Source organism: Phyllobates terribilis, unplaced genomic scaffold (assembly GCF_046119375.1).
Source record: "Phyllobates terribilis strain yellow unplaced genomic scaffold, ASM4611937v1 Scaffold_4__5_contigs__length_816908805, whole genome shotgun sequence".
In the NCBI taxonomy this organism is placed as follows: Eukaryota; Metazoa; Chordata; class Amphibia; order Anura; family Dendrobatidae; genus Phyllobates; species Phyllobates terribilis.
This window is the reverse complement of record NW_027362764.1, coordinates 37,292,229-37,315,457: the sequence shown is the minus strand read 5'-3', so window position 1 is coordinate 37,315,457 and position 23,229 is coordinate 37,292,229. Positions and strand designations below refer to the sequence as shown.

The following is a 23,229-nucleotide window of genomic DNA, read 5'->3' as shown; positions in this document are numbered from 1 at the left end:
TGTCTGATCCGGAGCGACTGTGTCCAAGATGGCGGCGCCCGGTTTTAAATACTCGAGGTGACGCTGTGCGGCCAGCCAATCACTGTAATGCCCACAAACAACATGGCTGTGGCATTATAGTGACTGGCTGGCAATCCCTGCATGTTCATTGGCTCTGTAAAGAGCGCCAAACGTGCAGGGCAGAGACCCGAGCTCCCGCCCGAGTAACCCGGAAATGCTCGGTGCTCGCCGAACATCCCGAGTAGCGTGATGCTCGGGTGAGTACCGAGCAGTGTCGAGCATGTTCGCTCAACACTAGTAGTTATATTCTTGTACATAGAGGGTAGTATTATAGTAGTTATATTCTTGGACATAGGAGCAGTATTATAGTAGTTATATTCTTGTACATAGGGGGCAGTATTATAGTAGTTATATTCTTGTACATAGGAGCAGTATTATAGTAGTTATATTCTTGTACATAGGAGCAGCATTATAGTAGTTATATTCTTGTACATAGGGGCAGTATTATAGTAGTTATATTCTTGTACATAGAGGCAGTATTATAGTAGTTATATTCTTGTACATAGAGGCAGTATTATAGTAGTTATATTCTTGTACATAGAGGGTAGTATTATAGTAGTTATATTCTTGTACATAGGGAGCAGTATTATAGTAGTTATATTCTTGTACATAGGGGCAGTATTATAGTAGTTATATTCTTGTACATAGGGAGCAGTATTATAGTAGTTATATTCTTGTACATAGGGGCAGTATTATAGTAGTTATATTCTTGTACATAGAGGCAGTATTATAGTAGTTATATTCTTGTACATAGAGGCAGTATTATAGTAGTTATATTCTTGCACATAGGGGCAGTATTATAGTAGTTATATTCTTGTACATAGGGAGCAGTATTATAGTAGTTATATTCTTGTACATAGGGGCAGTATTATAGTAGTTATATTCTTGCATATAGGGGGCAGTATTATAGTAGTTATATTCTTGTACGTAGGAGCAGTATTATAGTAGTTATATTCTTGTACATAGGAGCAGTATTATAGTAGTTATATTCTTGTACATAGGAAGCAGTATTATAGTAGTTATATTCTCGTACATAGGAGGCAGTATTATAGTAGTTATATTCTTGTACATAGAGGCAGTATTATAGTAGTTATATTCTTGTACATAGGAGCAGTATTATAGTAGCTAGATTCTTGTACATAGGGGGCAGTATTATAGTAGTTATATTCTTGTATATAGGGGGCAGTATTATAGTAGTTATATTCTTGTACATCGGGGCAGTATTATAAAAGTTACAAGGTTTAAGGTTGCTTACCGTGGATGGCTGTTTAACCTGTTCTACTTCTATTATTTCTAAGGAGGAAACATTTCCATTATAATCCTGGGTAAAATGTTTCCATGCCGTTGAACCCTTATGTAATACCTTAATAGTGGCATCTGAAAGGTGTTTTCTTATTCAAACTTTTAAGGGACCACTTATGCAATCCACATGCTGAAGATTACAAATATTGCAGGTAATAAGATAAATGACATTAACTTAGTTACAATTAAATATATGTATTAATATCATAACTACTTTTAGTAACAGAGAAAGTGAAACTTTTTGTATTTTTCATAAACTTGCAACAAGTGACCAAATACGGCAAGTCTTTACTGTCTAACCACCACAACCCCTTTGTTTTCCACACCATTGCATAGCATCACTCTTTCCCCTGTACCGGCAATCCGCTGCCTCGGAGTAACCCTTGACTCTGCCCTGTCCTTCAAACCCCACATCCAAGCCCTCGCCACCTCCTGTCGCCTCCAGCTCAAAAATATTTCCAGAATCCGTCCTTTCCTCAACCCTCAATCTTTTAAACTGCTTGTGCTTGCCCTCATCATCTCCCGCCTCGACTACTGCAACATCCTCCTCTGTGGCCTACCTGCTAACACTCTCGCACCCCTCCAGTCCATCAATAACTCTACTGCGTGACTGGTTCATCTCTCGCCTCGCTACTCCTCTGCTACCCTCCTCTGCAAGTCCCTTCATTGGCTCCCATTTCCCCAGCGTATCCAGTTCAAACTAACACTGACCTACAAAGCCATCCATAACCTCTCTCCTCCGTACATCTCTGAACTAATCTCCCGATAACGATATATTCCCTTACGTAACCTCCAGTCCTCCCAAGACCTCCTTCTCTCCTCCACACTTATTTGTTTCTCGCCCAATTGCCTCCAAGATTTCTCCCGAATATCCCCCGTCCTCTGGAATTTTGCGCCTCAACACGTCCGATTATCCACCACATTCGGATCCTTCAGACGGAACCTGAAAACCCATCTCTTCAAGAAAGCCTAAAGCCTGCCATGACCCCGTGGCCTCCTCACCAACACCACCAGAGCTGCTGCAACCCCCCATGCTACTGCCTCCTTCCCCGTTCCTGTAGATTGTAAGCTATATAAATAAATAATAATAAAGTGCACACTGTATGGCCGCACTTGTATGAGCCCGTTGTGGACAACCATGTTTTATCTGATAAGGTTTCTCTGGTATAAAGACTAGGAGAAAGAATATCCCTTAGAGTAAGAGCTTCTTTAGTTATACATTTCACTAGCTGTAATAGGATTTTTCTAATGGTGAAGTATTGGGATACATTTGTTAATGACGTCTATCACGGTTTTGAATGGAGTTTTATATGTAGTAGTGAAAGCTGCTTGGTTAGTATTAACCTGTTACTTCTTGCACCGTCTAACATTTCCTTTCTAATTCTTCTCTACCTCTATATTTTCAGCCCTTTTTAACATCCAATCAGGATATCTCCGACGTCCCATTCTATTCCTGACCTTATCTATCCATTGATCACGTGTTTAGGGTGACACAATGTGGCATACAAAAAACAGAAAATCGTAATTGCAATATCTTTCCTGTAGGGAGAAATAATCCCCCTTTCTGTGTCATCAAACGTCAGAGTAATGTCCAAAAAATGAATGGCTTTTTTTTCTCCATACAAAAAACTCGTTATCGTTGATATACTTAAAAAAAAAAATTCCTGTGCCAAGTCCCTAGGTCCATCCCACATGAGAAGTAGGTCATCAATGACATGGCATAGCACGCCGTGGAGATTATTGTATTATACATGCAATGAGTAAGATCGTTTTATCAATAAGAAAGAAAGGAGGGCACCACCCTATCCTAACTACGGGATCAACCTAAGGCATGTCAGCAAGACATATACACATGACAGAAAGAAACATGCCAGACAAATAGAGATCACCTTAAAATATAAATGTTTATTGTAACCGATACAAGCCAACCAATTAAAAACACTTAAAGGCCAAAGTGGCAAAGATACATAGCTGGGGGGGGGGGGTCAAGCAGCTCCCACCCGCTGTTACCTTTTGTCAAGAGAACATAACTCCGCTGCCTCCAATCGTCAGGACAATTACGCAATTGACCAATGATTGATGGACGAGGCCGCTGCTTCCACTACTAGGTCGGTTATTGGGGAACTCACAGTGAGCGTATGGTATATACACCTCCAATTTCAATGCATGGACTATATGTATATACCCTGGTAAGGTTACTGCCAGCTCCGTAATAACAAAAAGGAACCACTATCTGCCACCACCAATCGTTTATACTGGCCGATTGGACACAGTTACAGGTAGTGTATGGCTTCAGAGGTGAGGTTTACAGAGCGATTATTTATTTTTTTATATATTTAATCCAGAAAGGTAGGCAGTGTTTATAAAAAAAAATATACAAAAGATTTTACAAAGGGAACAAGACAATAGGATATATAAAATTACATAAAATAAAAAGGGATAACAAAAGAAAATTACTAAACCTGCTCACCTCAATGGCTCAGATTTATGGAGGAAAGCAGTCAAGGGAAAGCATGGATCAATCCTACACAGCTATGCATCTTGCTGTCATTGCACAAGGATCATAATTGGCATTGGCTTTTTATTAGCACCAGTTACACCCACATATCTCCCCTCTGGTGACTCATAACGGGGCTTGGCTTCAGAGAACTATGGGATGTGTCTTAGTCTTAAAAAAATTATGAGATTCCCAACTTTTACGATATCCTTGCCCCTGAAGGTCCCAGGTGGGAGATACTGCCGTCATCTTTCCTATCACCTGTTTATAGATATTGTCTGATCGATCCTGCTCTTGGCTGCAGGGCCTCACAGGCTATAATATATGGTCCTATATATACACTATATGATGTCCTGTAGGCTGAGGATCAGAGACTGCAGGCAGCTGTATACAGCACCCGGCACTATCTGACCCTCACTGTGATTTATTGCTGCAGACTGAACTTCCAAACAAATTGGTGATGCTGGAGCAGATGACTCCATTCACAGTGTGACTGGATGTGTGAAGGTTCAGGAAAGAAGCTGTGAACATACCAAAAGGTGAGCCTGGTCTTGTCACTGTGGGCACATCAGAGACCTCCTGCATCGCCTCCGTGCTAATCCTTTCTAGACTTTAAAACTCCTCTGCTGCTGGCCAGAGACACTGGGTGACAACAGTTCAGCAGACACAGTGTGCAGGTGTGGACCTGTCTGCAATGCAGGGATGTGGCCGGCACTCGTACCAAGTTTAAATGTACAGGGTCGGCACTCGGGTTCTAAAACAACACGCAACCGGGCAGCCCGAAACATCTGCTGGGGGACCGGCCCCTGGGGCATTTGCCGCCCAGCCCAGCCCACTTGTGTGAACACAGCCAAAGCAGGATATAAAAGGGGTTAAAATGTAATTCTTTCAATTAATTGAACCTCTCCTTTTAACTTCCAAGGGATAAAAATGTCTTGCATAGGGCGACCACCACTAACATTTGTTGGCTAAAGCCCAAATTCCCACTCATATGTATAATACACTGCTCAGTACTGATGTACACTGCTCAAGAAAATAAAGGGAGCACTCAAATAACCCATCCTAGATCTGAATGAATGAAATATTCTCATTGAATACTGTAGCGCCGGCATCCCTGCCCTCTGCTAGGCAGGGACGCTGTTCCCCTCACCTCACCTCTCTGCTCCGTGCCCGGTGTCCTCCTCCCGCTCTGCTGGCAGCGCGCGCTCCTTCCCGGCCACTGTGCTTAGGGCGCGCGCGCTCTCCCTCCCTCTTAAAGGGGCCGCGCGCACCGTCCTAAGGAGTCCCCGGCCAATGGCCGGAGGACTTCACCATATATAAGGCACCTCCTCCAAAATGGAGGTGCCCGAGCAATGTTGTTGCACTGTTCACTACTCTGCTTCAGCCCTCAGGTCCCGTTGCCAGTTACCTGCCAGATACCTGCCAGATTCCTGCCAGCTTGCTGTCTTATTCCTGCTTGATATTCTGCTACCTGCCTGCTAGCCTGAGGTCCGACGGTCTGCCTTACTACTCCTGTCAGTCTGTCTAAGGACCAGCTTGCCCGCTCACCTGGAAGCGCACATCAACTACCTGCCTGCTTGCCTGAGGTCCGACGGTCTGCCTTCCAACTCTTGTCAGTCTGTCTATGGACCAGCTTGCCCGCTCACCTGGGAGCGCACATCTGCTACCTGCCTGCTAGCCTACCTGGAGGCTCTGCCGTCACGTGCTGTGACCACCTGCCTGTCCAGTGACTCCTGCCCGCTCACCTGGGAGCGCTCATCTGCTGCCTGTCTGCTAGCCTACCTGGAGGCTCTGCCGTCACGTGCTGTGACCACCCGCCTGTCCAGAGACTTCTGCCCGCTCACCTGGGAGCGCTCATCTGCCGCCTGTCTGTTGGTCTTCCTGGAGGCTCCGCCGTCACATGCTGTGACCACCCGTTTATCCAGAGACTCTCGCCTGCTCACCTGGGAGCTCACGTCTACCATCAGCCGCCACAGGTCGTACCAACCCTTTACCCAGAGACTGCCCCGGTCACTTGCCGTGACCATCTGCCCGTTCACCCAGAGACTGCCCCGGTCACTTGCCGTGACCATCTGCCCGTTTACCCAGAGACTGCCCCGGTCACTTGCCGTGACCATCTGCCCGTTCACCCAGAGACTGCCCCGGTCACTTGCCGTGACCATCTGCCCGTTCACCCAGAGACTGCCCCGGTCACTTGCCGTGACCATCTGCCCGTTCATCCAGAGACTGCCCCGGTCACTTGCCGTGACCTCCTGCCCGTTCTTCTAGAGACTGTCCCGGTCACCTGCTGTGACTGCCTGCCTGGTCGCCACCCGCTCCCTTACAAGGACCGCCCCCTTGTATAGTAGCTCAGAGGTTCCGCCTCCCAGACCCGTTACAGTTTGCTCGGGCCATGGAACCCGGTGGCACCCAAGCTCCCTCGCTCTCGGACCTGTGTCATGAACTGTCCCGTCAGAGGTCCCAACAGGAGTCCATCCTGGGTCACCTGCGGAATGTCAATTCTCGCCTGGACACTCTGACTGCTCCGCCAGCAACCTCCGCCAGTGCCATGACTCGCAATCCGGCAGCTCCGCTGTCCACTAATACCATGGTATTCTACCCCGGACCTCGGCTTTCTGCACCTCCTCGCTTCGGAGGCGACTCCGCCCAGGCTCGGGGCTTCATAAATCAGTGCACCCTGCACTTTGAACTCCTGTCCCACCAGTTTAACTCCGACCGGGCCAAAATTGCCTTCATCATGTCCCATCTCACCGGGGAGGCCCTGGCCTGGCTAAATCCTCTATGGGAGAGAGGAGACCCCCTGGTGTCCGACTTGCCTGCCTTTCTCATGGCTTTCCGTAAAGTCTTCGACGAACCCGGACGGAAGACCTCATCCGCATCATCACTGCTACGCCTCCGTCAGGGAAGTCTCACCGTGGGCCAATATGCCATACGGTTCCGTACCCTTGCCTCGGAGCTGGCCTGGGATAACGACGCTCTGGTATCCGTCTTCTGGGAGGGTCTGTCCGGCCGTATTAAAGATGAACTTGCCGGTCGGGACATTCCTACCACTCTCGATGACCTAATAACTCTTGCCACCCGGATTGACCTACGGTTCCAGGAGCGTGCCAAAGAGGTCACCAGTGAGAGGAGGTTTCCACGTCTAGCTCCTACTTTTCAGAAATCCGTCTCTCCCCAGGTACACTCTCCTGAGCCTATGCAGGTCGACCAGACCAAGATGGTCAAAACCCGTCAGGACTTACGCCGTGCCGAGGGGAGCTGCTTCTACTGTGGCAGTAAGGAGCACCGGATCCGTGCCTGCCCGGAGAGGTCGGGAAACGCCTGTGTCTAGGTTCGCTCAGAGAGGTCGACCTAGACAAGAATAAATCCTCTCCATCTCTGCTGCTGTCAGTCTCAATCGTCTGCGGGGAGAACCGTTATTTCGAACTAGCCCAACTTGACTCTGGAGCAGCCGGGAATCTTATTTCACAGTCCCTGGTAGAGAAATACCGCATCCCCACCAAACCTCTGGCTGTACCCTTGTCTGTTGCTGCCGTGGATGGGGGTCTCTTACCACGCCCCATCCAACTCATCACCGAATCCATTACTCTGCAGGTGGGAATGCTGCATTCTGAGAGTATCTCCTTTCATGTTCTGCCTGGACTCTCTCACGCCCTCTTGCTAGGTCTACCTTGGCTCCAGAGACATGCACCCGTGCTTGACTGGCAGACCGGAGAAGTCCTTCGCTGGGGACAGGACTGCCATAAGACCTGTCTGGTTCCCGTCCATCCCGTCCGTCCTTCTCCTACCCCAGCTAATCTACCTGGACTTCCGATTCCTTATTGGTCTTATGCTGATGTCTTTAATAAAAAGGAGGCAGAGACACTACCCCCTCATAGACCATACGACTGCCCTATCGACCTGTTACCTGGTACTACTCCCCCCCGTGGGCGTATTTATCCATTATCCGCTGCTGAGACCCGGTCGATGTCCGAATATATTGAGGAGAATCTGGCCAGGGGATTCATCTGGAAATCTACCTCCCCGGCGGGAGCAGGCTTCTTTTTCGTCAAAAAGAAGGACGGCTCTCTCCGTCCCTGTATAGACTATAGAGGCCTTAACCAGATCACGGTGAAGAATAAGTACCCCCTTCCGCTCATTCCGGAGTTATTTGATCGTCTGAGGGGGGCTCGAATCTTCACCAAACTGGACCTCCGTGGGGCGTACAACCTGGTTCGTATCCGTCAGGGGGATGAATGTAAGACGGCATTCAACACCCGGGACGGCCACTATGAATATCTGGTAATGCCCTTTGGTCTCTGTAACGCTCCTGCCGTCTTTCAAGAGTTGGTCAATGACATCTTCCGGGACCTTCTCTACTCCTGCGTAGTGGTGTACCTGGACGACATCTTGGTCTTCTCTCCGGATCTCCAGACTCACCGGAGGGACGTTCGTCAGGTCCTGCTCAGGCTCAGGCAGAATCACCTCTTCGCTAAATACGAGAAGTGCCTCTTTGAGCAGACCTCGCTTCCGTTTTTGGGCTACATTATTTCTCAGACCGGCCTACGAATGGATCCAGAGAAACTGTCTGCCATCGAGAAATGGCCTCGACCGGAGGGGTTGAAGACCATTCAGCGGTTCCTGGGCTTCGCCAACTACTACCGCCTCTTCATACCGCACTTCTCTTCCCGGACTGCCCCAATTTCCGCGCTCACCCGTAAGGGTACTAATCCCAAAGAGTGGCCGCCCGAAGCAGAGGAGGCCTTTCTTTCCTTAAAACAGGCCTTCTCTTCCGCCCCGGTGCTGCATCGCCCGGACGGCAACAAGCAGTTCTTCCTGGAAGTTGACGCCTCCTCCTCTGGAGCCGAAGCGGTACTTACTCAAAAATCATCTTCCGGGAGGATGGTAACTTGCGGCTTCTTCTCTAAACTCTTCTCCTCCTCAGAGCGCAATTATTCCATAGGAGACCGAGAGTTATTGGCCATCAAACTGGCATTGGAGGAGTGGCGTTACCTGCTCGAGGGGGCTCTTCACCCGGTAATAATTTACACTGACCACAAGAACTTGGCTTACCTCCAGCATGCCCAGAGACTTAACCCGCGCCAAGCCCGGTGGTCCTTGTTTTTTGCTCGCTTTGATTTTGTTCTTCATTTTTGCCCGGCTGACAAAAACGTCAAGGCGGACGCCTTGTCTCGATCCTTTCTGGTGTCTGATCTCGAGGAAGATCCGAAACACATCATCGATCCCGCCAGAGTAATGCAGGTGGCTCCCGTGAGTCTAAATCGTCTCCCTCCCGGAAAGACGTTCGTATCAGTACCTGATCGGGAGAAGATCCTTCACTGGGGTCACTCGTCTAAACTGGCTGGCCACGCCGGTCAGAAAAAGACCCTCCAGCTTATTACCCGGCACTACTGGTGGCCTACCCTGCACAAGGACGTAATAGACTTTGTTTCTGCCTGTGTGTCCTGCGCCCGCAACAAGGTTCCGAGACATCTGCCAGCCGGTCGCCTCCTTCCGCTTTCTGTACCTGCTGCCCCCTGGCAGCATATAGCAATGGACTTTATAACTGACCTCCCAGTCTCTGCCGGTTGTACGGTCATTTGGGTGGTCGCTGACCGCTTCTCCAAGATGGCTCATTTCGTTCCCCTGCCAGGCCTCCCGTCTGCACCCGAGCTAGCTAAAGACTTTATTCGTCACATCTTTCGTCTTCATGGCCTGCCCCTCCACATCGTGTCGGATCGTGGGGTACAGTTCACCTCACGCTTCTGGAGAGCCACTTGTAAACTGCTAGACGTCACCCTGGACTTCTCTTCCGCTTACCACCCACAGTCCAATGGTCAAGTGGAGCGGATCAATCAGAACCTGACCAGTTACCTCCGGCACTTCGTTAATGCCCATCATTCAGACTGGGTGGATCTCCTACCATGGGCCGAGTTCTCTTATAACAATCACGAGAGCGAATCCTCCTCCAAATCCCCGTTTTTTGTAGTCTTCGGTCAGCATCCTCGGATTCCTTTTCCTGTCTCCACCTCTGTGGACAACCCGGCTGCGGAATCTCTCGTTAGCAAATTTTCCTCCATTTGGGAGAGTACCCGATCCGCACTCCTTCAGTCGTCCGAACGGATGAAAAGACACGCTGACAAAAAACGCCTGGATCCTCCACAATTTCGTCCTGGAGATAAAGTCTGGCTCTCATCTAAATATGTCCGACTCAAGATACCTTCTTACAAGTTAGGGCCTCGGTTCATCGGTCCTCTGGAGGTCATCAGTCAGATCAACCCGGTGGCCTATAAATTGAAACTTCCGGCCAACTTACGGATCCCTAACTCCTTCCATGTATCTCTCCTCAAACTTGTGGTACTTAACTCTTTTTCCAAGTCTACAGGTACGCCTCCTGCTCCGGTTTCTGCTGAGGACAAGTTTGAGGTAGAGAACATTCTTGCCACCAAAAGGGTAAGAGGAAAGACCTTTTTTCTAGTAGATTGGAAGGGGTTTGGTCCTGAGGAGAGAACGTGGGAGCCCCGGGAGAACATCCATGCCCCGCTCATCCTTGCTAAATTTCTGTCTGGCCTAAAAAAAGGGGGGCCTAAAGGGGGGGGTACTGTAGCGCCGGCGTCCCTGCCCTCTGCTAGGCAGGGACGCTGTTCCCCTCACCTCTCTGCTCCGTGCCCGGCGTCCTCCTCCCGCTCTGCTGGCAGCGCGCGCTCCTTCCCGGCCACTGTGCTTAGGGCGCGCGCGCGTGCTCTCCCTCCCTCTTAAAGGGGCCGCGCACGCCGTCCTATGGAGTCCCGGAGGACTTCACCATATATAAGGCACCTCCTCCAAAATGGAGGTGCCCGAGCAATGTTGTTGCACTGTTCACTACTCTGCTTCAGCCCTCAGGTCCCGTTGCCAGTTACCTGCCAGATACCTGCCAGATTCCTGCCAGCTTGCTGTCTTATTCCTGCTTGATATTCTGCTACCTGCCTGCTAGCCTGAGGTCCGACGGTCTGCCTTACTACTCCTGTCAGTCTGTCTAAGGACCAGCTTGCCCGCTCACCTGGGAGCGCACATCAACTACCTGCCTGCTTGCCTGAGGTCCGACGGTCTGCCTTCCAACTCCTGTCAGTCTGTCTATGGACCAGCTTGCCCGCTCACCTGGGAGCGCTCATCTGCTACCTGCCTGCTAGCCTACCTGGAGGCTCTGCCGTCACGTGCTGTGACCACCTGCCTGTCCAGTGACTCCTGCCCGCTCACCTGGGAGCGCTCATCTGCTGCCTGTCTGCTAGCCTACCTGGAGGCTCTGCCGTCACGTGCTGTGACCACCTGCCTGTCCAGTGACTCCTGCCCGCTCACCTGGGAGCGCTCATCTGCTGCCTGTCTGCTAGCCTACCTGGAGGCTCTGCCGTCACGTGCTGTGACCACCCGCCTGTCCAGAGACTTCTGCCCGCTCACCTGGGAGCGCTCATCTGCCGCCTGTCTGTTGGTCTTCCTGGAGGCTCCGCCGTCACATGCTGTGACCACCCGTTTATCCAGAGACTCTCGCCTGCTCACCTGGGAGCTCACGTCTACCATCAGCCGCCACAGGTCGTACCAACCCTTTACCCAGAGACTGCCCCGGTCACTTGCCGTGACCATCCTGCCCGTTCTTCTAGAGACTGTCCCGGTCACCTGCTGTGACTGCCTGCCTGGTCGCCACCCGCTCCCTTACAAGGACCGCCCCCTTGTATAGTAGCTCAGAGGTTCCGCCTCCCAGACCCGTTACAAATACTTTGTTCTGTTGAATGTGCTGACAACAAAATCACATAAAAATCAAATTTATTAACCAATGGAGACCTGGATTTGAATTTGGAGTCACCCCCAAAATTAAAGTGGAAAAACACACTACAGGCTGATCCAACTGTGATGTAATGTCCTTAAAACAAGTCACAATGAGGCTGAGTATTGTGTGTGGCCTCCACGTGCCTGTATGACCTCCCTACAACGCCTGGGCATGCTCCTGATGAGGCTCAGTATTGTGTGTGGCCTCCACGTGCCTGTATGACCTCCCTACAACGCCTGGGCATGCTCCTGATGAGGCTGAGTATTGTGTGTGGCCTCCACGTGCCTGTATGACCTCCCTACAACGCCTGGGCATGCTCCTGATGAGGCTCAGTATTGTGTGTGGCCTCCACGTGCCTGTATGACCTCCCTACAACGCCTGGGCATGCTCCTGATGAGGCTGAGTATTGTGTGTGGCCTCCACGCGCCTGTATGACCTCCCTACAACGCCTGGGCATGCTCCTGATGAGGCTCAGTATTGTGTGTGGCCTCCACGTGCCTGTATGACCTCCCTCCAACGCCTGGGCATGCTCCTGATGAGGCTCAGTATTGTGTGTGGCCTCCACGTGCCTGTATGACCTCCTTCCAACGCCTGGGCATGCTCCTGATGAGGCTGAGTATTGTGAGTGGCCTCCACGTGACTGTATGACCTCCCTACAACGCCTGGGCATGCTCCTGATGAGGTTGCGGATGGTCTCCTGTGGGATCTCCTCCGTGACCTGGACTAAAGCATCCGCCAACTCCTGGACAGTCTGTGGTGCAACGTGACGTTGGTGGATGGAGCGAGACATGATGTCCCAGATGTGCTCAATCGGATTCAGGTCTGGGGAACGGACGGCCAGTCCATAGCTTCAATGCCTTCATCTTGCAGGAACTGCTGACACACTCCAGCCACATGAGGTCTGGCATTGTCCTGCATTAGGAGGAACCCAGGGCCAACCGCACCAGCATATGGTCTCACAAGGGGTCTGAGGATCTCACCTCGGTACCTAATGGTAGTCAGGCTATCTCTGGCGAGCACATGGAGGGCTGTGCGGCCCTCCAAAGAAATGCCACCCCACACCATTACTGACCCACTGCCAAACCGGTCATGCTGAAGGATGTTGCAGGCAGCAGATCGCTCTCCACGGCGTCTCCAGACTCTGTCACGTCTGTCACATGTGCTCAGTGTGAACCTGCTTTCATCTGTGAAGATCACAGGGCGCCAGTGGCGACTTTGCCAATCCTGGTGTTCTGTGGCAAATGCCAAGCGTCCTGCACGGTGTTGGGCTGTGAGCACAACCCCCATCTGTGGACGTCGGGCCCTCATGTAGTCGGTTTCTAACCGTTTGTGCAGACACCTGCACATTTGTGGCCTGCTGGAGGTCATTTTGCAGGGCTCTGGCAGTGCTCCTCCTGTTCCTCCTTGCACAAAAGCGGAGGTAGCGGCCCCCTCCACGTCTCCTGGTGTACTGGCCTGTCTCCTGGTAGCGCCTCCAGCCTCTGGACACTACGCTGACAGACACAGCAAACCTTGCCACAGCTCGCATCGCTGTGCCATCCTGGATGAGCTGCACTACCTGAGCAACTTCTGTGGGTTGTAGAGTCCGTCTCATGCTACCACGAGTGTGAAAGCACAACCAACCTTCAAAAGTGACCAAAACATCAGCCAGAAAGCATTGGTACTGAGATGTGGTCTGTGGTCCCCACCTGCAGAACCACTCCTTTATTGAGTGTGTCTTGATAATTGCCAATAATTTCCATCTATTGTCTATTCCATTTGCACAACAGCAGGTGAAATTGATTGTCAATCAGTGTTGCTTCCTAAGTGGACAGTTTGATTTCACAGAAGTTTGATTTACTTGGAGTTATATTCTGTTGTTTTAGTGTTCCCTTTATTTTTTTGAGCAGTGTATATTCAATGTCTCAGTTACTCACAATTTTCAAGATCGCTTACTGTCATTGCAGAAAAGGTCTGAAATATTGGGTTCTGGTCAAGCCTTCTTCCTCATGGAGATTAATAACTTCCTTCTTTGCCAAGTCCCCCCAGTGTGTCGGCCAGAAGGCGTCTCGATTGCTTGTACTTTGTTGTCCACTACCTGTTGTGTAATCAGCGTGTAGCATCAGGATGGATTATCGGAAGTGGTGGCAGGAGTTTGACACAGAGCAAGGAGAAGGGCAAATTACATGGCAGGCAAGCCCTTGAACACTCACAGGAGTAATGCATATTTACAAGGAATGGAGGTCCCAATACCTACAGTACTGGCAGAATTCTAATCAAGTGGCAAGCTGCAGAGCATGACGATCGGAGTAGTTTCTTGACATTAAATTAATATGGGAACTAAAGGCAGTTTTTACCTTTTTCGAGAGAGGTCGACAAGAGCATACTATAGGTTTTATGTGAAAGGACAGATAAAGAGAAGAATGTCTTGGAGCGATGTATGCACCATCAGGTTTTATTACAAACATCATGATACTGGTAACAAGACTTTTACTGATAAATGCTGTAAATCGAAAACAGTACAATGGGGATAGAGTATAAAAAAAACTCCAGGAATCAAAAACTATATCGACCAAATCAGCAATTAAAAAAAATGACCATGAGCAAAACTGTAACAAAAAAAAAAGTAACTTTTAAGTTGTTTGCCAACAGTGATGTATCAGATGAAGCCATAGGAAGGCAACCTCTGGCCCTCTGCCTCCTGCAGAACTACAAGCCCCAGGACGAGCCAAGAGTCACAGATTTCCTAGTGTCCAATCATCTGTAAGTTTTATAAAATCCTACATATAAATGAGAAATAACTTGGCTTAGATTACGCCTTTTGCTCCAATCACATCCAAAGCTGCGTTCACAATCTCTTCGGCTTCTTTTCTTCTTTCAGCCTGGACCCCGTCTGCTCCGCCTTCCGGGCAGGTTGGGAGTTGTAGTCTTTTTGCAGGATGTTAGGGATGCAGTATTGTGAATGCAGCTTTGGAAGGGATTAGAGGAAGCAAAGAACGTGAAAAAAGAAACTCAGCACCGAGTGTAGATTTATACCTCAATCATTTCAGATGCTGCGATCACAAGTGGCGAGCGCTTTCTGGCAATGTTGGGAATGGGTGATGTGTATTCCTGAGAACAAATACACAGGGCGTGGAGGTGGTAGGGCGATGCTCTGCAATCAGCGGCCCTTCAGCTGCTGAAAAACTACACCTCCCAGTATGCCCTGAAAGGGTTACACAGCTGGAGAGTCGCTGGTTGCAGCAGCTGCCAACAGTACATAGACTGACAGTGAGGGTATGGGCGCTGATCGCGGGGGGCGCATGTTGCACTGCTCCAGTCTGCAGCAAACACACTCAAAGCCTAGGCACGGCGGCAAAGAACAGTTTCAACAGCCGGTGATCAACATCATTTTTTTTGGAGGAGACTGTACAGCAGCAGCAGTTCTGAAATAAAACCTGTTATAATAATCCAAACACAAAGGCGCCCAGCGAATAAGAAAAATACATCTGCTCAATAAATACAAGTTTAAAGGGGAGATCCATTTTTACAAACCTTCTCAATTGTCTCAGCTGTTCCTTAGCAACAGAGTGTAAACTGCCATAGTTACCGTAGAATGTTTCAAATTTGATTTGAATCTGACAAAAATCAAACCTGGGAAAAAGGATACAGTTATATCCTGAGGGGGCGGAGCATGGCACACAGACTCTCCCACAGCCAGGTCATGCTCCTCCCCCCAGACCTGGCCTGAGTGGGCGGAGTATGGCACAGGGACTTTCCCACAGCCAGGTCATGCTCCTCCCCCCAGGCCTGAGTGGGCGGAGTATGGCACAGGGACTCTCCCACAGCCAGGTCATGCTCCTCCCCCCAAGACCTGGCCTGAGTGGGCGGAGCATGGCACAGGGACTCTCCCACAGCCAGGTCATGCTCCTCCCCCCAGACCTGGCCTGAGTGGGAGGAGAAAGGCACAGGGACTCTCCCACAGCCAGGTCATGCTCCACCCCCCCCAGACCTGGCCTGAGTGGGCAGAGCATGGCACAGGGACTCTCCCACAGCCAGGTCATTCTCCTCCCCCCCAGACCTAGCCTGAGTGGGCGGAGTATGGCACAGGGACTCTCCCACAGCCAGGTCATGCTCCTCCCCCCCAAGACCTGGCCTGAGTGGGCGGAGCATGGCACAGGGACTCTCCCACAGCCAGGTCATGCTCCTCCCCCCAGACCTGGCCTGAGTGGGAGGAGAAAGGCACAGGGACTCTCCCACAGCCAGGTCATGCTCCACCCCCAGACCTAGCCTGAGTGGGCGGAGTATGGCACAGGGACTCTCCCACAGCCAGGTCATGCTCCCCCCCCCCCAGACCTGGCCTGAGTGGGCAGAGCATGGCACAGGGACTCTCCCACAGCCAGGTCATTCTCCTCCCCCCCAGACCTAGCCTGAGTGGGCGGAGTATGGCACAGGGACTCTCCCACAGCCAGGTCATGCTCCCCCCCCCCCAGACCTGGCCTGAGTGGGCAGAGCATGGCACAGGGACTCTCCCACAGCCAGGTCATTCTCCTCCCCCCCAGACCTGGCCTGAGTGGGCGGAGGATGGCACAGGAACTCTCCCACAGCCAGGTCATGCTTCTCCCCCTAGCGCTAGCCTGAGTAGGCGGAGTATGGCACAGGGACTCTCCCACAGCCAGGTCATGCTCCTTCCCCGCAGACCTAGCCTGAGTGGGTGGAGTATGGCGCAGGGACTCTCCCACAGCCAGGTCATGCTCCTCCCCCCCAGACCGGAGTGGGCAGAGCATGGCACAGGAACTCTCCCACAGCCAGGTCATGCTCCTCCCCCCAGACCTAGCCTGAGTGGGCAGAGTATGGCACAGGGACTCTCCCACAGCCAGGTCATGCTCCTCCCTGCAGACCTAGCCTGAGTGGGCAGAGCATGGCACAGGGACTCTCCCACAGCCAGGTCATGCTCCTCCCCGCAGACCTAGCCTGAGTGGGCGGAGTATGGCACAGGGACTCTCCCACAGCCAGGTCATGCTCATCCCCCCAGGCCTGAGTGGGCGGAACATGGCACAGGTACTCTCCCACAGCCAGGTCATGCTCATCCCCCCAGGCCTGAGTGGGCGGAACATGGCACAGGTACTCTCCCACAGCCAGGTCATGCTCCTCCCCCCCAGGCCTGGCCTGAGTATGGCACAGGGACTCTCCCACAGCCAGGTCATGCTCCTCCCCCCAGGCCTGGCCTGAGTGGAGTATAGCACAGGGACTCTCCCACAGCCAGGTTGTGCTCCGCCCCCCAGGCCTGGCCTGAGTGGGTGGAGCATGGCACAGGGAATCCCAAGAAGCCAAGTCATGCTCCGCCCCCCCAGGGGTGGGGGTCTTTCTCTGGTAAAGTAGTGTTTGTTATTGTAGCTCAGCCTCATGCTATCCAGCGAGCTGCAATACCAGACACAACCTCCTGGACAGCTTTGGCACTGTTTGTGGAAGGGGACAGAATTTTTTTTTTTCTAACCCTGGACAATCCCTTTAAGATTTTACAAACTTTCAGAATGGTACATGATAAAAAAAAAAGTGTCGGTTTACTTCCACTGCAAAATCTTAAAGGTGTATGCTCCTTTTAGCCAATCACGTCTGACAGACACGGGGTCTCTAGCACCAGCACCTATGTTCAGATCCAGAATAAAGAGAGAGCAGTTCAGTCACTTCTCCAAGACAGTAAAAAAAAAATGGCCTCTGACATTTATGGCATGTTCTGTAAGAATATCCCTTTAAAAAGGATGTAAGATCGGGCCAGGCCAGCTATTGCAGAGGCGGCCACTGCTGGGGAAATTTAGTATTGGATGGCACTTGTTCACATCAATGAAGAGTTAAAGGGGTACTCCATATTTGGGGACATTTTGTTTTTTTTCTTAAATGCATATATTTGGGGCTAAACATAATTTTTATTGCAGTTGAGTTTCTTTAAAAATGTTTTGCAGGCTCTTTGCTTTCCTGCACATTTCAAAGTAGAATCAGTTTAGAGGAGCTGAGAAAAAGACAACTGCAAGCTCTCATCCTGAACCGATAGAATGAGCTCACTGACTGATTCTTAGTTAACTCTTTCTGCAATCAGCAATAGAAAAGGCTAGGGAAAGGAAAGGGTTTAACATATTTAATGGAACCCAATTGCAAAAATGATGATTAGCCAAAAATATATGCATTTAGGGAAAATAAATAAAATGTAGTGGCCATCCTCGGTACTGCAGCATGGGTCCCCCAATGTCCCCTGTGTGGATGGAGTGGTAGTTAACTGTTGTGTATTTGTGTGTGATGGGGCTAGGGATGGGTTAAAGAGGGTAGTGAACGCCCCCTGACTTGGCCACTCCTAGGTCCGGCTGACTTTCCTCTAAAGTGTGTGGAGCGATTGACTCTCTTTTTACCCAACATCCTGTCGGCATCAAATAATAATGTACGTTTATAACGGTCAGATTTCCGAAGTCCTGACACACAGCTCCAAATCCCCTGCACACAGTCGAATGATAAAATTGTGCTGGTTTGCAGCTGCCACTAGAGGGAGCTCACATTGAGACAGTATGCCGTGAGCTCCCTCTAGTGGTGGCCTCAGGAAGGCAAATATTTTATGCAGTGGAGTTGAAACTCAGTATCAAAAGATTAAAATCAGGGATAAAAAAAAAAAAATAAATAAATAAGTATTTTGAACATGGTGGACATTTCCTTTAAGGCTTCGGTCATTTGGGAGACTTTTTAAAGGATGTCAGTCCATCTAAGTAAGAGCTGCGGACCATATAAGAGCTGGATGCAAATTAAAAAAGTGTTCCTCTGGACGGCAGCTTGAGAGTTAAAATTGGAAAGTAGCGCTATGAAAAGGGTCCGTGGCGCCCCAGCCGAAAACTGGAGCTTTGAATACATGGAAGCAACAAACAATTAGTTTTATAGGCGGAAAAAAAACAAAACAAAACAAAAAAACACACAAAACCCAATTAAAATATACAGCAGTCATGACCCAACTGTTAAAGGGATGATAGGGAGGGGAGAAAAAAAATGTAGCAAATTGTTCCAAAATGACAAATATAAAGAAAAAAAAAAATGAGATATGCAAATTCTCTTAAAAAAAAAAAATAAATAAAAATCAGAATAGTGTTGCGGCCTGAATCCAGACCTGTAGGTTGAGCAGCCGAGTGTCATCACAGTTCTTTATATATAAAGTTTTGTTCGCTTTTGCTCGATGGTAAAAAGAACAGATTTGTAAAGTTTTTTTTTTTTTTTGTAGTTTGTGGTAGTAAATGTTTTTGTTTTTTTTCTTTTATAGTCAAACACTTGTAAAGGCACTTCATTCTGTAGAGATGGGGGGAACAAAAATAGTCACACTCCCCAGGACAGGTCAACTGCCCCAAAGGATGGAGGCGGGGGTAAATGTCTGCATAGTGTATGTGGACGGGCCACATTGCCAGCGATAATCAAGCGTAGGGGGGCGGGGTAGGGGGGATACATCCGTTGTAAATTTTTAAACATTTGGTTGTTTTTTTTTATTTTTGTGTTGTTTTTTTTTTTGTTTTTTTTTTATATAAAAGCCTGAAAAGTTCTTATTTATTGTATGAAAATTAGTGAAAAGCATCTTCTAAAAATATTTAGTTTTTTTTTTTTTTTTTTTGTACGTCCAAGTCCGTCAAAACAACCTCCCCCAAAAAAAAAAAATTTGCCTCGATGCAGATTGAGCCTCTTATTTTTTTTTAAAGAAATGGCGGTATAGGGGGTGGGGTCTCCATCGCCGTCAGACCCTGCTGGGAAGAACGATGGCGTCACCCTTCTTCCGCCGTGGCACCAGACGAGTCTTCGGCGTCTTCCTTCAAGCATTGACGGCAAAAGTGGAGAAGCAAAGAGGGGAAACCGGGCGTCCGAATGAAAGTATTCGAGGGGCGCTCCATAAGGGCTACCTATTGCAGAGTTTATGAAGCATGTTGTAAACGTTCTCTTCTTTACTCAAACCTTCAAAGAAAGGAATCAGATCGAGCAATTCTGTGTCTGACATGTCATCAAACCACGACTGCACCGGCACCTAGCAGAGGGAGAAAAATGCAGAAAATATTAATAATAATAATAATAATAATAATAATAATAATAAAAAAAGCCATGATAGAAAAGTATAAAAAAATAACAAAATATAGATGATAGCGGTACAGATTATCTAATAAATAAAGGAAAAACTAAACATATATAATTAGTAGCAATAATAAACAGTATAAAAAATACATATGTATAATAAAGTGTAAGAAATAGCAAAAATAAAAAATAGCAGTAAAAATATAAACTATATAAATCATACAAATACATATTATACATACACAGGATACGGAATTATTAGGCATTAGTAATAACCACTATAATTAGTAATTCTTAATAAAAACTATAAAATATATTTACCAGTAATCAGTACTATTAATAGTAAAATATATTAAAAAAACTGTACAAGTATAATAAAATAGATTATATAATTGGCACTACTACAAAACAGTAGTAAATTCAACACATGACGTAATAAAAAATAAGTAAAATAAAAAATATATATTGGTAATAAAAAAAGTATGTATCTATAGCAATAATAATGAATTAGTCCTAAAAATATCTAAAAGAAAAATCTATAATTTGAACTAATAAAAACAGTATAAATATCAAATAAAAATAGTAAAAATGTACAAAAAGTTATGCAATAGTAGTAAAAATACACGATAAATAAAAGAATAAAAGTTGTAGTAGAAGTAAAAACAGTCTAAAAAAAAAAATAAAAAACATTAATAAAAAGTAGGAGTAATTATTACACTAATGGTAATAGCAGAAATAATGATTAATAGTAACAATGTAGTCCTGTTGTAAAATAGGTTTTATATTATTGTATAAAGTTGTGTGAAGCTGAGATTTTTTTTTTTTTGTGTGGTCCCTGTGCCGCCAACTGAAGTGGTCGGTGAGAAGGGAGATCTCGAGAGCGACACTTTCCCTTTTCTATCCCGTGTCCTGTTTCTTGATATGTTCATACAAAACTTTTTGGCTTTATGATTTTTTTATTAATATTTAAAGAGGCCCTGTCACCACAGCAAAACTCCACAGGTCTTGCTCTAATTTTGCTTCCCTGACTATTTTCATTTTTATTTTTTGCTGTGGCTTTTCCGTAAATCCGCCACACAGCTCTAGAGATATAAGCCATTTTATTTAGCGCTAATTTTTATGCTCTTTATAAGGGAGTGCTGCTCACAGGATCCTCGGGGGCGCTTTCAGGCTGCAAATTAGCGCTGAATAAAAAAGGCACAAACCTCTGCAAAGTACAACAGACTGAAAAACAGAAAAATGGATATTCAGGTGAGAAACAGGAATATACTGTATATAGAGGTGTTAATCAATCATTGTACAGGAGGAGGTGAGCTGTGACATCACCTATTGTGGATCCTGTGTTATCTACTGTATATAGAGGTGTTATCAGTCATTGTACAGGAGGAGGAGGTGAGCTGTGACATCACCTATTGTGAATGGTGGATCCTGTGTTATCTACTGTATATAGAGGTGTTATCAGTCATTGTACAGGAGCAGGAGGTGAGCTGTGACTTCATCTATTGTGGATCCTGTGTTATCTACTGTATATAGAGGTGTTATCAGTCATTGTACAGGAGGCGGAGGTGAGCTGTGACATCACCTATTTTGAATGGTGGATCCTGTGTTATCTACTGTATATAGAGATGTTATCAGTCATTGTACAGGAAGAGAAGGTGAGCTGTGATATCACCTATTGTGAATGGTGGATCCTGTGTTACCTACCGTATATAGAGATGTTATCAATCATTGTACAGGAGGAGGAGGTGAGCTGTGTATATCACCTACTGTGAATGGTGGATCCTGTGTTATCTACTGTATATAGTGATGTTATCGGTCATTGTACAGGAGGAGGAGGTGAGCTGTGACATCACCTACCTTTTAGTTTACAAGAGTTTGTAAGTTGATTTGCCTTCCTATACCCCACTCCTGATATTATAGGTCAGAGACCAGTATAAGTGGAGTGTGGTGGTGGTCCGCCCACCCGCCCCCTATTCTTCTCACTGCACCATTACACTAGTCTGGCCCCCACCGCTGGACGCTCTTACCGCATTTTCGGGATGGAAGATGTACGATGCCGGCGAGTTGTCCACGATGATGACTTTACTCAGTTCTCTTCCCAGACGGCTCAAGTCTTTCACGTAGTTTCCCCTGTGGAACACGCAGGATTCTCTGAAGAGCCGCGCCTTAAAGACGCCCCACGGGTCCAGCAGGTCGGCCACCGGGTCGGCGTACTGAACGAGAGGAAAGGTGGGAAGGAAGTAAAACAAAGAAAAAGAGCGTAAAAGAAAGGACAACATATCCATAGTTTGCCTTCTCTGTAGTCTACTGTTCTCTGTTATCAGCCACGAATGTAGATGTTCTTTGTTGGGATGAGAAGACTCTTCCACAAAACATTTATGGCATCTTGTACAACGCAATATTAAAGCAGAATTGTTTAATGCCGATCAAAGATCAAGAATAAGGCATCCAATCTCTAAAGGGGACCCCAGCTTTGTATCGCGCTGCTCAGTTGTTCCTCCTGGAAATACATAGACAGTTGGGTGTTACTAGATGGGAGTGCATGTCCCCCCACAATCCTATCTTGTCAGCATTACCCGGACTGTGCAGGGACGCGCCACATTACTAACAACACTTGGAGTCATGTTATTCATATATTTCCAGGAGGAATAACAGAAGCCCGACAATGTAGAGTTCTAAGAAAAATAATAAAAAAATGCTATTACATGGGGAATAAACTGCCTACAGGGTATCACCAGTTGTGAGAAAGTGTCCCTGCACAGTATTAACCCTTCCCCCACCTACTGGTGACTCCCCACAGCTTAATCATTTATTTCCAGGAGGAACAACAGAGGTTCAGTACAAGACAACATTTTAAGAGAAGATTTTCTATAGCTGGGATAGATGTCCCATAATCCCTCTCTGAGTCTCTGATTGGCTGAGGGGGGGCTCCAGATTTGTAGGATTATCCGGCTCCCCATTCTCCGTGACTGCTGGAAGTTGTAGTTCTCTCACTGGGATGTATTGCACTTCAAAAGGTAACGTATCCATCTTTATTCCTTCTGGAGTCTCAGCGTTATTAAAGAAGCAACTAGAAATATCATTTATTCAATATAAACACAACATAAACCAGGAGATCCGACCATTACAACAGGTTTATAAAAAAAAAAAAAGAAAAAAAAAAAGAAATTATAGAAGGGGTAAAAAATCCTCAGTTTTATCAGAAAAACTGCAGCTTTTTAATAGAATTCCTCACCGCTTATTCAAAACCTCTGCTTCATGTCAGTGAATAATCCTCGATAATACCGTGTGCTACAATGTATCAGTGCAGGCAAAAATAGATCACAGAACATTGGATACAACTGTAACAAACGCTCAGCAGTGATAAATAGTAAAAGGGTTTGTCCGGGGGAAAAAAAAAAACAAACAAACAAACGCATGTGTTTTCTTCCAAAAATTAGAAAGGGAATTTCACATTGCTGGTTATACGAGCAGTTTTTGGAGCTTTTTTTTCTTGAAAAAAGGTTTTGAAATGCGCCTGGTGGGGGAGAATTTTTTTTTTCTAATA

The 23,229-nt window shown here is 47.7% G+C and overlaps 2 protein-coding genes across 4 annotated transcripts in view; both read right to left on the bottom strand.

Moving 5' to 3' along the window:
* LOC141264870 (anterior gradient protein 3-like) overlaps positions 1–5,039 on the bottom strand; it is a 45,698-nt gene extending 40,659 nt beyond the window's left edge. Inside the window, exon 1 of one of the 2 annotated variants that reach the window (XM_073677258.1) lies at positions 5,015–5,039. The gene's annotated coding sequence lies outside the window, so the exon portion shown is untranslated. Of the gene's footprint in view, positions 1–3,832; positions 3,957–5,014 lie in introns of those variants that run through there. The other variant, XM_073677257.1, reaches the window with a different exon arrangement.
* Positions 5,040–18,486: 13,447 nt separating this feature from the next.
* Positions 18,487–23,229, bottom strand: part of LOC141264869 (CTD small phosphatase-like protein) — a 40,244-nt gene continuing 35,501 nt past the window's right edge. For both annotated transcript variants that reach the window (XM_073677254.1, XM_073677255.1), the window contains 2 exons: positions 21,710–21,895; positions 18,487–19,638 (listed from right to left, as the gene is read on the bottom strand). In XM_073677254.1, coding sequence (XP_073533355.1) covers positions 19,513–19,638; positions 21,710–21,895 — 312 coding nt within the window. In that variant the 3' untranslated portion in view covers positions 18,487–19,512. The remainder of the gene's footprint in view (positions 19,639–21,709; positions 21,896–23,229) is intronic.